The sequence below is a fragment of the Mytilus galloprovincialis genome, chromosome 2 (assembly GCF_965363235.1).
Source record: "Mytilus galloprovincialis chromosome 2, xbMytGall1.hap1.1, whole genome shotgun sequence".
Lineage (NCBI taxonomy): Eukaryota > Metazoa > Mollusca > Bivalvia > Mytilida > Mytilidae > Mytilus > Mytilus galloprovincialis.
In genome coordinates, this window is record NC_134839.1 from 26041005 (window position 1) to 26055833 (window position 14829).

The window sequence follows — 14829 nt, forward strand, 5'->3', positions numbered from 1 at the left end:
TATTTCAAATCTTGCTTTTATCCTTCCCTTCTTATTTCAAATCTTGCTTTTATCCTTCCCTATCTCTTGCTAAATCCCTTGATATTATATGGTACCATTTGATTCCAATAGACAAATGAAAAAATGTTATAATCTTCAGGTTTTTTTTTTTTTTTTGTTCTTTGTCACACCAATTTATTTATTCCCACCCGACTGAAAATTGGCCACTGGTAATCTTATCAAAGAGAACAAGGAACCTTGATAGACAAAGTCCAAATACATTCACTCATTCTCTGAAAATGAAATGAAAATCCCAAAAATTACCGAATTATAAATCTGAATAACATAAAATGTATCAAAATAGTGTGCGTACACCAAGTAAAAGCAGAAGCTGTAATTATTATTTTTTACAATCAAATATTTGGAAAGAGTAAAAAAGTATGTCATCAACGTACATGTAAACAACAGTAAAATAATAATTAATTTACTTAATGACTGAAATAAAGCATGACCTATTTATTAAAATGTTAATCACAAAAATAGTCACATGAGGAGGTAAATAAAAGACCATCTTGATAATCAAATTAGGAAACACTGATTGAGTTGTCATGGTAACCCTTTCCCAGATGTAACAAAAACTCCAGAAAATGTTAAAAAGTCTAACTTCATAATGAAGCTGACATACAAAGTAATTTGAATCTGGATATGTGTGGATTGATTTCTGATTAAAAGGGTTACCCAAGAAATCTAATGTAACTAGCAATAGAAAATATTTCACTCGCAAATGCTTTCTAATGAGCTATTTATTATATACACAATTTTTGTACAATATATGAAACAGTAAAGAGTATTTAATTTTTCCTTATAAAATCACTTAAAAAAAGGAGATATTTCCATTAAAAAAACTACATTGATTTTTTTTTTTGTAGAGAAGTTTTCTATTTCAAAAATTAACATACATGTATTTCTATTTATAAATTATTTTTTGACTTGATTTTCTTTTCTAATTTCTATAAAAAATTCTAAAAGTTTGTATATGAATTACATTTAAATGAAATATTGAATTTATAAATATTCTATGAATTAAATACACGAATAGCAAACATTCTACATGCATGTTTTAAGCCAGTTAAAAAGTATAATGTACAGATGTACCTAAACATGTTGAAGAAAAATTTAAATTGCGCTAAAATAAAACTTCATGGATATTAATTTTCACAGTAATTCAATTTTCGTTTCGAGGCACAGCAATCTAAAAGCCAAGCCAGTGGCAGGTATAGGAATAACTAAATACTCGATACTATTTGCAGACCATGCCATTTTTGTGTGAAATATTTAGATTTATTGGTCCTATTTACCACCCCATGATGATCCGCTGTTATCTGCAGGAGGAGCTACACTTTTCACATCTGTAAATGATAAACAATTATACTGAATGCTAACAATATACAACATTTGCACCACTGTGAACTTGAATTGTTCAAAAACTAATCTTCATCATCAAGTCCTTGTTTCAGGTTGTGATTTTAATTTGTACAGGGTTCTCACTAAGGATTGTTGCAGAGAGATGCCAATTTAGTCATTGGGAGTCCAACAGCATGAAGATAAAATTATATTGCTATCTAATATAAAATTTCAGGCTCCATGACAAAGTAGAGTAAGAAAAAGATAATAAATTTAAATCATCATGATCATTATCAAATTAAGCAATACAAATTTTGATAGATATACATGTGCTCAAATGATACAATATTTTACAATCTGGATGCATCTTTTGACTCATGACTCAAGTCCCAGACATGAATCACATGACTCATGAACTCGCCTAAGGACCTTAGAAGGAACCCATTCTTTTATCACTATTTGTTAATCAATCAGTGCAATCATTCTTTTAAATGGCACTGGAAATTTTGCTTGTTTGATATTGTTCTTAAATTTTCTCTGACCAGGTATGCCTGAAGATACCTGAAGACTGTCAAGCTACAAGTACAATTATTGAGCTGAGCTGGATTTTCCATGTGTCAGTTCAATAACATTACCTTTGGTAACTGACTGTCTTATCTATCAACATGAATGTGATGGAATGAAGCATCCAGGAAGTGTTCAACATCATCAACTACCAGTATCATGGAAATCTCTTAAGTATATGTCATCAATAATTCAAACTTGATTGATTTGACAGGAAATTTAAATGTGAAGAAAACTGAGCTGTCAGAATAATGTCAATTTCATATAAAAAGACATATGCAAGTGCATATCCAATTCCGCTAAAAAATCACAATGAAAAACTATAGTTAACATAAATTACGTCTTATAAACCACAAATAACTGTCACAGATTGATTTTTTCCAAAGGCATTTACAACAAAAACATTGCTGAGATTTTCAAAATCAATTTAATTTTCTACTTTTCTGAACTAAAACAAATCAATTATGTTTCTTTCAGTTTCTGAAATGAAACATTTATTGAATAATATCAAGTATAGGCATGAAATGAAGTGTTAAGCCAGGACAATTAATCATTGTTTATCGTAAAAATGTGCATATATTTTTTGTCTAAAAAGAAGTAGATATTTTGCGTGTAAAAAAATTGTACATGGAGAGATGATTCGTTTTAAAAGGTACATAAAAATGTATCTTGGTGTAGTCAGGACAACATCACTGAAATCTAAAATATAGGGGGTAAACTAAGTTTATATAAAATTTAACTTTAATGTCAAAGGAGCCATGTATTCTATTGTTCAGGTGTACATGTAGAAACTAACCAATCAAAGAAGACATGTATTCTATTGTTCGGGTGTACATGTAGAAACTAACCAATTAAAGGAGCCATGTATTCTATTGTTCAGGTGTACATGTAAAAACCAACCAATCAAAGAAGCCATGTATTCTATTGTTCAGGTGTACATGTAGAAACCAACCAATCAAAGAAGACATGTATTCTATTGTTCAGGTGTACATGTAGAAACTAACCAATCAAAGAAGACATGTATTCTATTGTTCAGGTGTACATGTAGAAACTAACCAATCAAAGAAGCCATGTATTCTATTGTTCAGGTGTACATGTAGAAACTAACCAATCAAAGAAGACATGTATTCTATTGTTCAGGTGTACATGTAGAAACTAACCAATCAAAGAAGACATGTATTCTATTGTTCAGGTGTACATGTAGAAACCAACCAATCAAAGAAGACATGTATTCTATTGTTCAGGTGTACATGTAGAAACTAACCAATCAAAGAAGACATGTATTCTATTGTTCAGGTGTACATGTAGAAACTAACCAATCAAAGAAGACATGTATTCTATTGTTCAGGTGTACATGTAGAAACTAACCAATCAAAGAAGACATGTATTCTATTGTTCAGGTGTACATGTAGAAACTAACCAATCAAAGAAGCCATGTATTCTATTGTTCGGGTGTACATGTAGAAACCAACCAATCAACATGATCAACGTTTCTTTGTTTCAAAATTGATCATCTTTTGTACCATATAGATTCAACTCTTCAGCATGTTCAATAAATCAATTCAGATGAAATCAAACCATTATACTTGTCTATTTTCTTCTGTTATGATTTGTCCCCAGATTTTCAGATTTTACTTTTGCTTATATATCCAAAATAAGTTAAAGAATCAGTCAGTCAGATAACAAAGATTATTAACGAAACAGCAACCCAAGTTCACAGTTGATGTAAACATTTAACACGCCTTCTGAAGAAAAAAATATCAGAAGGGTTTTCTGACCAACTTTTATGTCTTACCCCTGCATATCTTAACATTAGATTTTTATAAATGAGACTATTTCAATAAACATGAGTTTAAATGTGGGTAAACTTACAGCTAATAGAAAGTGTTCCAACACACAACATAATATAGATAGTCACACAACCAGTTATCTCAGGAAAACATATTGTATCTTTTTATTCTTTGAAGAAGGACAATTATGGGAATTTGCCAAATGTAAAAAAAACCTGAAGCACTTTAAAAAGAGTCAGATTTGATAATAAAAAAAAAAAAAAAAAGAAAAACACCATAAAATGTGTCCCAAAAAAATTATATCAGTATAGGTTCAAAATGAATTCCAAATAATTCTAATAAAAATTAATTTTACACCAAAAAAAATAATACATGTTTCTACTAACGGCTGAAAAAGATTAGGGTAGGTAGTTAGACATTATCCTTTCATTTTACAAACATTTTTAAGCTGGTTACTACTATTGAATCAGTCTGACTTAGACGGTGTTTGTTCCAAAATGGCATAAAAAGTGTTAGGGTAGCTACCAAAAATTAGGGTAGGTAGGGTAAGCAAAATAAACACATGTATTATTTTATTTGGCTTTAAAGAAATAAGAGTTCAAATATAAAAAATAATAACATTACTACAGTGTTGATGAGTTTACCTTCTCTTTTCATTCCCATGGTTAAACATTTCATGTAGCGGCAGTACTGACATCGGTTTCGCTGTCGTTTATCAATGATACAATTTCTGTCATCGCGACAGGCATATGTCAAATCTTTCCTCACTGTTCTCTTGAAAAATCCTTTACAACCTTCACAACTGTAAACGTAAAAAAAGACTTTTTCTTAAAATTCGTCTAATTCCTGAAGATTAAAATTAAAATGTGGTTATCTCAACATATGTGTTATTGGTCCATACATGTGTTATTGGTCCATACATATATTATTGGTCCATGACATGTGTTATAGGTCCATATAATGTATATATTTTATTGGTCCATTGTTTAAACAAGATGTGGTATAAATTTATGTACACTACTGCAGTCTACTGACCTGAGTGAAAAGAGATTTCCTAAATTGTAGTCATATTGTGAGAAAGCAACAGGTCAGAAATTTATAATTGAACAGTATCTGCTACTTATCAGCACAATTATATCTGAAAAACTCTTTAAATAAGTGGATTATAGATCAGGCCTGAAGGATATAATACGTGCAAACCTGGTTTTCATTATATTTATCAATATTAATGAATTTTGTGTCATTGCTAACATGGTCAATGATGGTTAACACAATGAAGGGGCATAACTCCTGCAAAGCAAAAGTGACAATTGTCCATTTAGAATTTGACTTCAATTTTGTCATCATCAATATCATACTAAAAATTTGAAAGTATTCTATGATTGAACAGGTTCTAATTTATTGAATGGAAACAACTGGATCCACCTAAAGGCATGTTGTATTGACATAAATCAATAACCAGATGTTCATTGGAAAACTGATTATTCAACATATATTTTACACCACATACACAAGTGCATATGTGTTGGTTGAAGTTAACATTGTTTGCAATAATTAGAGCATTTAAATCAGATATTTGGAAACCCATGCTGAAAATTCTTAGTTGGACTTTGGAAGGGGGCAGGCATTCTAAGAAGAATTATGTTTTTTTATTTTACAATTAATTATACAATTATAAATCATATATCTACTCAATTATTTTTTTATTTGCTCTGGAGCATGTTGAGCATACATAAGCAATTCAATATTTTGTAAAAATCAAAACTATTCTGTTTCTAGAATAAAACATGTACATGTATGTACACTACATGTACACCTGCATTTAGTTAAGATACTTGTCGTATTTTCACATAAAATTACATTCTCTTAATTTTTATAAAAAAAACACTTGTAAATTGGTTTGATATATTGGTTGTTATTTGCAAAAAGATATAAAGTGGAAAATACATTCATGCAGATCCAGGACAAGGACAATTTAACAACTAGTCCAATAGATTGATTCGTTAAACATTGCAGACTTCTCAACATCTTTTTTCCCTGGTGGTCCATTAAGAAAATCTACTGGCCTTCAGTTTTCTTTCTATTGAAATATACCAAAATTGTGTTTTTCCTTCAAATACATTTTGGTGGTGCAACCTGGTGAAAGTGAGTTGATCAAAATGGCGGACTATCACTAGAACAGGAAGAAGTGTTGGTGTAAAAATATAGCCCAGAACAAAAATGTTCAAACAGGTCATCCCATACAGTACAATGTACACACACTTTTAAATTGTTTAAACATTTGTACAAGCTAAATTTATTTTTTTCATTTCATTTACTGGACCCTGGGATTTTTAGGGGTCATTTTACCATGTACTTGCTTCCTCATTTCTAGGCATATGCCTGATACTTTAGACCATTCTTAAAAGTTAAACTTGTACATGATAAATGCTAGATTCTTGTAGTTCTTTAGGATTTTAAGTGTACATGCTATGCAATATATGTGACAACTTTCTACCCAAGGGTGCAATCTTGTAACATGTCATTAAAACTACCCTGGATCACCCACGACTAATGTAGGAACTTAAGGAAGGATTGAAAACCATCTCATTTTACAGCACATGTTTCATTGCAAAAATAAATCAAATTCAATTGTTAACAATAGACATACATAGGCATAATAATTTTTAAGAAGCTCTTGTCACCACACTTGCATATACAACTTACCTATAAACTCCATAATGTTTTCCAGAAGCTCTTGTCACCACACTTGCATATACAACTTACCTATAAACTCCATAATGTTTTCCAGAAGCTCTTGTCACCACACTTGCATATACAACTTACCTATAAACTCCATAATGTTTTCCAGAAGCTCTTGTTGCCACACATGCATATACAACTTACCTATAAACTCCATAATGTTTTCCAGAAGCTCTTGTCACCACACTTGCATATACAACTTACCTATAAACTCCATAATGTTTTCCAGAAGCTCTTGTTGCCACACATGCATGTACAACTTACCTATAAACTCCATAATGTTTTCCAGAAGCTCTTGTCACCACACATGCATATACAACTTACCTATAAACTCCATAATGTTTTCCAGAAGCTCTTGTTGCCACACTTGCATATACAACTTACCTATAAACTCCATAATGTTTTCCAGAAGCTCTTGTTGCCACACATGCATATACAACTTACCTATAAACTCCATAATGTTTTCCAGAAGCTCTTGTTGCCACACTTGCATATACAACTTACCTATAAACTCCATAATGTTTTCCAGAAGCTCTTGTTGTCACACTTGCATATACAACTTACCTATAAACTCCATAATGTTTTCCAGAAGCTCTTGTCACCACACTTGCATATACAACTTACCTATAAACTCCATAATGTTTTCCAGAAGCTCTTGTTGCCACACATGCATATACAACTTACCTATAAACTCCATAATGTTTTCCAGAAGCTCTTGTCACCACACTTGCATATACAACTTACCTATAAACTCCATAATGTTTTCCAGAAGCTCTTGTTGCCACACATGCATGTACAACTTACCTATAAACTCCATAATGTTTTCCAGAAGCTCTTGTCACCACACATGCATATACAACTTACCTATAAACTCCATAATGTTTTCCAGAAGCTCTTGTTGCCACACTTGCATATACAACTTACCTATAAACTCCATAATGTTTTCCAGAAGCTCTTGTTGCCACACATGCATATACAACTTACCTATAAACTCCATAATGTTTTCCAGAAGCTCTTGTTGCCACACTTGCATATACAACTTACCTATAAACTCCATAATGTTTTCCAGAAGCTCTTGTTGTCACACTTGCATATACAACTTACCTATAAACTCCATAATGTTTTCCAGAAGCTCTTGTCGCCACACATGCATATACAACTTACCTATAAACTCCATAATGTTTTCCAGAAGCTCTTGTCACCACACTTGCATATACAACTTACCTATAAACTCCATAATGTTTTCCAGAAGCTCTTGTCACCACACTTGCATATACAACTTACCTATAAACTCCATAATGTTTTCCAGAAGCTCTTGTTGCCACACATGCATATACAACTTACCTATAAACTCCATAATGTTTTCCAGAAGCTCTTGTTGCCACACATGCATATACAACTTACCTATAAACTCCATAATGTTTTCCAGAAGCTCTTGTTGCCACACATGCATGTACAACTTACCTATAAACTCCATAATGTTTTCCAGAAGCTCTTGTTGCCACACATGCATGTACAACTTACCTATAAACTCCATAATGTTTTCCAGAAGCTCTTGTCGCCACACATGCATATACAACTTACCTATAAACTCCATAATGTTTTCCAGAAGCTCTTGTTGCCACACATGCATGTACAACTTACCTATAAACTCCATAATGTTTTCCAGAAGCTCTTGTTGCCACACATGCATGTACAACTTACCTATAAACTCCATAATGTTTTCCAGAAGCTCTTGTTGCCACACATGCATGTACAACTTACCTATAAACTCCATAATGTTTTCCATAAGCTCTTGTTGCCACACATGCATGTACAACTTACCTATAAACTCCATAATGTTTTCCAGAAGCTCTTGTTGCCACACATGTATGTACAACTTACCTATAAACTCCATAATGTTTTCCAGAAGCTCTTGTTGCCACACATGCATGTACAACTTACCTATAAACTCCATAATGTTTTCCAGAAGCTCTGTCTCCACATATAGCACATATATGTTTAGTAGAAAATGCATTGGTTGGAGATCCAATAGATCCAGGTGAGCCTACAGACATCATAGACGATGGGGATGTAACTGATGATGAGGGGGACAATAAACCTGGTGACTGCATGGGAGCAGATCCAGGTGATGGCTGAGTGGAAGGCATTGGCATCTGTAATCCTGGAGGAAATCCACTGAAGAAGTTGTGACCAGGCATTTGTAACTGTCCAATGTCTGGTTTAATATCAGGAGGAGAATCTAACCCACCCATAGAGTTCATGGACCCCATTTGTCCAGCCATGCCCCCTGATGACATTCCAACGGAACTCCCAACACTGCTGTCAAGTGAATCTATAACGAAAATAAAATGCTGAAGTTATTGATTGCCTGATATCATAAAAATGATTTACTTTATTGACAATATATATTAACATATTGACCTAAGGGGATCCAATCAAATGTTTGTTAATGTATGAGGAATGTATGCCTTTTTCACTTTTGGGATCATTTTTCTGCTGAACATGCTGTATTAAGCAGTGCAATTTGATAGTCTAATTAATTCTTAAGAATATGGATTTTGGTCATAGTTGGTTTGACATAGATGTACCTGTTGTCAATGGCACAAAAATAAACAATGGCTGTCAAGCAATTCGGAAAGGAATTTAATGTTTTAAATGTAATAAATGTTTGAAATTGAAACAAGAACTTAAGGAAATTTTATTACCTTCTAATTAACATGATGAAGTAACAAATTCCTTTTGAAGTTAGAATGTTTAATATAAATGCTCCAGTAACAAGAACTGGTCATCAAAGGGAGAAAAGCAACATAAAGAGTTGTTTCTTTGAAATAACATCATGAACCAGGAACATATATATTAACGGGACTTGACACTACCTAATTCCCGTTAGATATACTGTTCCCAGCATGAACATACAATGAATCTTAAGTTTATGATTTCACCCTTGTTTCTGAAGAAAGAAATTGTTTATGTCTCTGATCATTGGAGGTTTCAAATTGTTGTTGTCATTTGCTGATATTTTTGTTGCAATTTGTATGGCTGCATATGTCATGTGTGTAAGATGGTTGATGCAAACCAGAAACAGACTTGAAGTAAAATGTACATGTAGATATGCTTAACTCTTTCCTCCATAGATTTTTTTTTCTCACATACTTGATTCATATAGGATTTTTTTTACTTGATTCATATAGGATTTTTTTTACAAAAAAAAATCATCAGGTTTAAGTATTAGTGCATTGTGAAAATGAATATTTCATCAATGAAATTCAAGTTAGGTATATATTCTCATGAATATCCTTTTCATATTGGATACAAATTTTTTTTAAGTCTGATGCAGACATTTTGTAGTCAAAGCATTTCAACTGAGGTACTATACAGGCGTCAAAAGGCGTCATTATGGAGTAAAGGGGGTGGCGTCAAAAATGCTAGTGAAAAAAGCCACAATCAATTTTTACAAATCCCAAAGGATAATTATGATAATAGACATTGCTGAGACTAATCAACTTATTCCAATCAGTCGAACATCGTTTCTTTGAACTAAACGCTGAAGCGGATTCCTATCCATCATCAAGATCATCTTTTGACTGCTAAAAGGGTATTCCAAAACATGATCCTTGAAATATTTTTGCAATTAATTGACTTTTAATTTCAATCATTGCTTGCAATAACAGTACATGTAATGATAAAATCCTAGAGAGAAACAGATGATGATTGTTGTAATTGGTCCATTTATTGTCTTTATATGTTTATGCAAAAATTTATTTTCTTCTTTTAGGCACATGTTTGTCTAGCAACTAAAGATGTCAAACGAAGCAATTTAGGTATAATTCAATGTATTAGATGGACCAGGAAAGACACATTCTAAATAAATTGCATCTGTTATTTGCTTCAAAAACTTCCATTTTGACATTTTACATGTTTAGAATAAATAAATGATATATACATAATAAAACAAACCTGAGCATAATAACTTGTTAATCAGAGAAAGTAACAAGAAAATTTTCGTAATGATATGAAATCATCAGAAATGACCTTATTACTGACATTTAGAAATTTTACATTGTCATGATTTATTTTTAAAAGAAAAAAAAAAGAAAAATATATTTTAGGTAGTTATACTAGAACTTATATATCTTTATTTCTCAACAAACCAAATTACAATGGTATAAAGATACACACAATAATTACATAGAGTATATGTACAGACATACAAAAATTATACGAAAGCAAGAGGGAGGTACAAAATGTACATATCATAAATTATGGTGTACATATTAAACTAAATGATATTAAGTACATGAATTACCCAGGAGAGCCTGAATGATATCAAGTACATGAATTACCCAGGAGAGCCTAAATGATATCAAGTACATGAATTACCCAGGAGAGCCTAAATGATATCAAGTACATGAATTACCCAGGAGAGCCTAAATGATATCAAGTACATGAATTACCCAGGAGAGCCTAAATGATATCAAGTACATGAATTACCCAGGAGAGCCTGAATGATATCAAGTACATGAATTAATGATATCAAGTACATGAATTACCTAGGAGAGCCTAAATGATATTAAGTACATGAATTACCCAGGAGAGCCTGAATGAACATTTACATGTCTTATAAATTTGCACAAGTTGTTAAGATCAGAAAGATTTTTACTATTCATCAGTTCATTAAATTTCAATGAATTTGGTGGATTTCTATATATCTTTTTCTCAAAAACTGTTTACGATCATCATTGAATACAGAACACATAAAAATATAATGAAATTTATCTCTGATGTCGCCAGAATTACAAAGTATGCATTTTCTATTTTCTCTTGCAACATTTTGCTATCTACCAGTCTCAATAGGAAATCTATGATTTCCTGTTCTCAATCTACATAATGTAATAATATTTCTATCATCTAAATTTTTAAAATAATATTCAAAGTTAGTTAGTTTTCTGGTTTGAATTGTTTTACATTGTCTTATCGGGACCTTTTATAGCTGACTATGTGGTATGGGCTTTGCTCATTGTTGAAGGCCGTACGGTGACCTATAGTTGTTAGTGTCTGTTTCATTTTGGTCTTTTGTGGATAGTTGTCTCATTGATTATACCACATCTTCTTTTTTATACTTCAGCTTCCACAATTCACAGTATTCAGTAAAGTATCCAGTTGGTTTTGTAAGGCCAAATAAAAATATATGTGTGGTTCCAGTTACATACTTTTAAAAAATAGGGTCGGTAGGTCGGCAATTTTTTTTTTTTTTTTTTTAATTTTTTTTTTAATGTCAAAATCCGGAAAAGAATCGTGTGTTTACTAAAATTGTTTCCCTTATTATACACGCCCCAACCGGAAGTCCGACATTTTTACATGTGTGTGGTTGTAAAATAAACAGCCATGATACGTTTTTAGTTAATTTTGTTGCATTCTGTTATGAATTCTTGCATTTTAGTCATAACAGATACTTGTGATGGAAATTCAGATGACAGAAATCTGTGAATTTATTTTATTTTAATTCACAATCCTCAAAATTTAATCATTTGAAAATTTATTTTTAAGAAATGAAAAAAAAGTTCTAGGGTCGGGGGGTTTTAACAAGGGTCGGTCGGGTTACTGGAACCACACATATATTTTTATTTGGCCAAAGTCAACTTGTGACTCTGATAACAAAACTGTATCGTCTGCATATAATATATAATAAAAAGTTTAAGATAACAATCTAGTTCAGTTTCTTATTCATCTGATAGAGTTTTCAAACCATCTATGTTCTTTTCTATTAGAAAATCTTCTAAATCATTTACATATAAAGAAAAAAGTATAGGAGATAAATTTTCCCCTAGCCTAACACCAACATTACATGGGAAAAATTCGGAAAATTCATTACTATAACAAATTCTAGATTTTATGTTACTGTACATATTTGTAATAGTATTAAACATTATACCATTCACAGAGTATTTAAGTAATTTTGACCAAAGCCTGCATGCCAAACAGTATCAAAGGCCTTTGCAAAATCAATAAAGGCACAATAAAGTTTTTTCTTTTTCTGTTTTAACAGTTCAAATAATAGATGAAGTACAAACATGCTATCAGTAGTAGAATAGTTTTTCCTAAATCCAAACTGGTTTTCTTTAAGCTAAGCAATAAGAAATTCTTTAAAAATGAGCTTACTCTAAGATTGAGTACTGAAGTAAAGAGTTTACCCAAGCAGCTTAAAATAGTGATGGGTCTATAATTTTGTGGATCACACTGATCTCCTTTATTCTTGTAAAAAGGTATAGTATTTCCAATAAGCCAAGATTCTGGTACATTTCCCGAACTAAATATAACATTAAAAAGTTTAACATAAACAGGCATAAAAATATTACATGTAGACTTTATATATTCATTTATAATCAAATCATCACCACATGCTTTTCCATTTTTTAGTTTTTTTATACATGTAAAAATTTCTACCTCAGTACAGTAATACTACTGTTAATAATTTCATTCAATTCTTGCAATTCTTCTGAAATAGGTATGTTTTCATCTTCAGAACTTGAAGATATAAGACTCTTAAAAAATTTGTCAAGAACATCAACAGAAATATTAGCTGTTTTTACCCCCCTGTTTGTATTCAAGATCTTCCAAAATTCCTTTGCTTTGCTGTTTTTTAACGTGTTCATCTTCGGTTTGATTTCTTTTTTATGTTTTTTAATGGATCTATCTAGTTGTCTCTTATAATCTCTCTCTGATTTTTTTCATTTGTTTTCGATTATTTTCTGTCTTAATGGATTTATACATTCTTTTTGTGATACGGAAACATTTTCTTGTTTTCCAGCATTCTTTGTTAATCCATGGCTTGTGTACCTTTTTATCGTAGACTTAGAACTTAGAAGTCGCAACTCCTTTAGTTAAATAGTTGACCCCAGCAGAATTCGTAAATAAATTCATCAAGTAATGATCCAAGCTATACATTTGTATGCACCAGCAAAAATGTTTTATAATCACTATTACATATATTTGATCATGAATACGTGTACAGTCTATTTAATTATAATACAATTCTTATGTGCAACTCATTTAGTCTTCTTAATTTTCTTCCCATTCTTCTGCATGTTGACAGTCTGTGTCACAAATCTAATGTCAAATTATAACAAAAGTAATGTCTAAGTTGTTAATTAATGAAATTATAAGATTATCTAATAAAAATTTTGTTCTATGTTTTAGGTATTCAATGAAAGCTATTTTTCCTGTTTAAAACAAAATATATTCTTTATTTACAAGTAACTTCCTTACCTGTCCTTATTAATTACTATAAAAACCTTCCAATTTGTTACAGAATCAGGAAAGTACATGTAACTCCTCCGAAATGAACCCAATTTTCAGTACGTTCAACCTAACAAGATGGCGACCAATACACAACATGTTGAATATTCGAGTACGCATTCCATTGATTAACATACACTAAAAATCGAAATATGCATTAGTGGGGGACGATGAGAAAATATTTTTTTATCCTTACCCATCTCCGAATGGTCCATACTGGTTGTTTCACCAGAAATGGTGCCAACGAGGTGATTTGTAAACACAGGGTTAGTTGCCCTACTTACAAATTTTTTCACCTTTACGAAGGTTTACCCACAATTCCTTGCGCCAATCTTTTTTCTTGTATGATTTTCGAGCTGTACAACGATGATTACGATCATTCAATATGACATAATGTGTTCATCCTTTTCATTTTATTCTGACTTTTTAGAGAATTAAATTTTACTTTTTATATAAGTTTGTTTTGTTTATTTCTTAAATATAGATTGAGGTCAACAATTAAAAGGTCAAAAGTTCACAGACTTGAGATCAAGGACCGAGCGGCTAGTATTGCTTGACGTAGGGAATTATGACGTAACAGGTCAATAAATAGAAATTTTTGATAAGCGACAAATTAACGCGGTCTGCATAATTAGATCCAACAACATATTATTTGATTTCATACATAAACTATAAAATAATGTCTAGATGACAAATAAGTCACAGATTAACTGTAAAAGGCAATTTTAAAGATCAAATTGATAATGACATATTTATAATGTATAGCTAGATATGTGGCACCTAATTTAGAAAGGCATTAATGGGCGTTTTTCAATAAAAACGTACTTTCTTGTCCCAGCCACTTTAAAAAAATGTGTTTGATCTTTTCAAGTAATTTTTGTGCAGTCAGTACATTGAATTAGATATAGCATTTTTAAGCAAAGAAACAGATTATTTTTTAGAGGGATTGATAAGATATTGATTCCTGAATGGTCCAAAACAACCAAAATGGCATGTCCCTAGACCGCCTGTTCAACATTCATACTCTAAAATATCGTTAAAAAAATGTAGA

The 14829-nt window shown here is 31.5% G+C and overlaps 1 protein-coding gene across 5 annotated transcripts in view; it reads right to left on the reverse strand.

Annotated features, from left to right (window-relative positions):
* The window catches only part of LOC143063247 (retinoic acid receptor RXR-like), a 61287-nt gene that overhangs the window by 12357 nt on the left and 34101 nt on the right, over positions 1 to 14829 (reverse strand). The window contains exons 1-4 of one of the 5 annotated variants that reach the window (XM_076235265.1): positions 13975 to 14130; positions 8424 to 8814; positions 4382 to 4539; positions 1338 to 1388 (exon numbers count right to left, since the gene is read on the reverse strand). In XM_076235265.1, the coding sequence (XP_076091380.1) occupies positions 1338 to 1388; positions 4382 to 4539; positions 8424 to 8814; positions 13975 to 13993 (619 nt within the window). In that variant the 5' untranslated portion in view covers positions 13994 to 14130. Of the gene's footprint in view, positions 1 to 1337; positions 1389 to 4381; positions 4540 to 8423; positions 8815 to 13748; positions 13895 to 13974; positions 14131 to 14829 lie in introns of those variants that run through there. The other 4 variants (XM_076235268.1, XM_076235263.1, XM_076235266.1 and 1 more) reach the window with 4 other exon arrangements.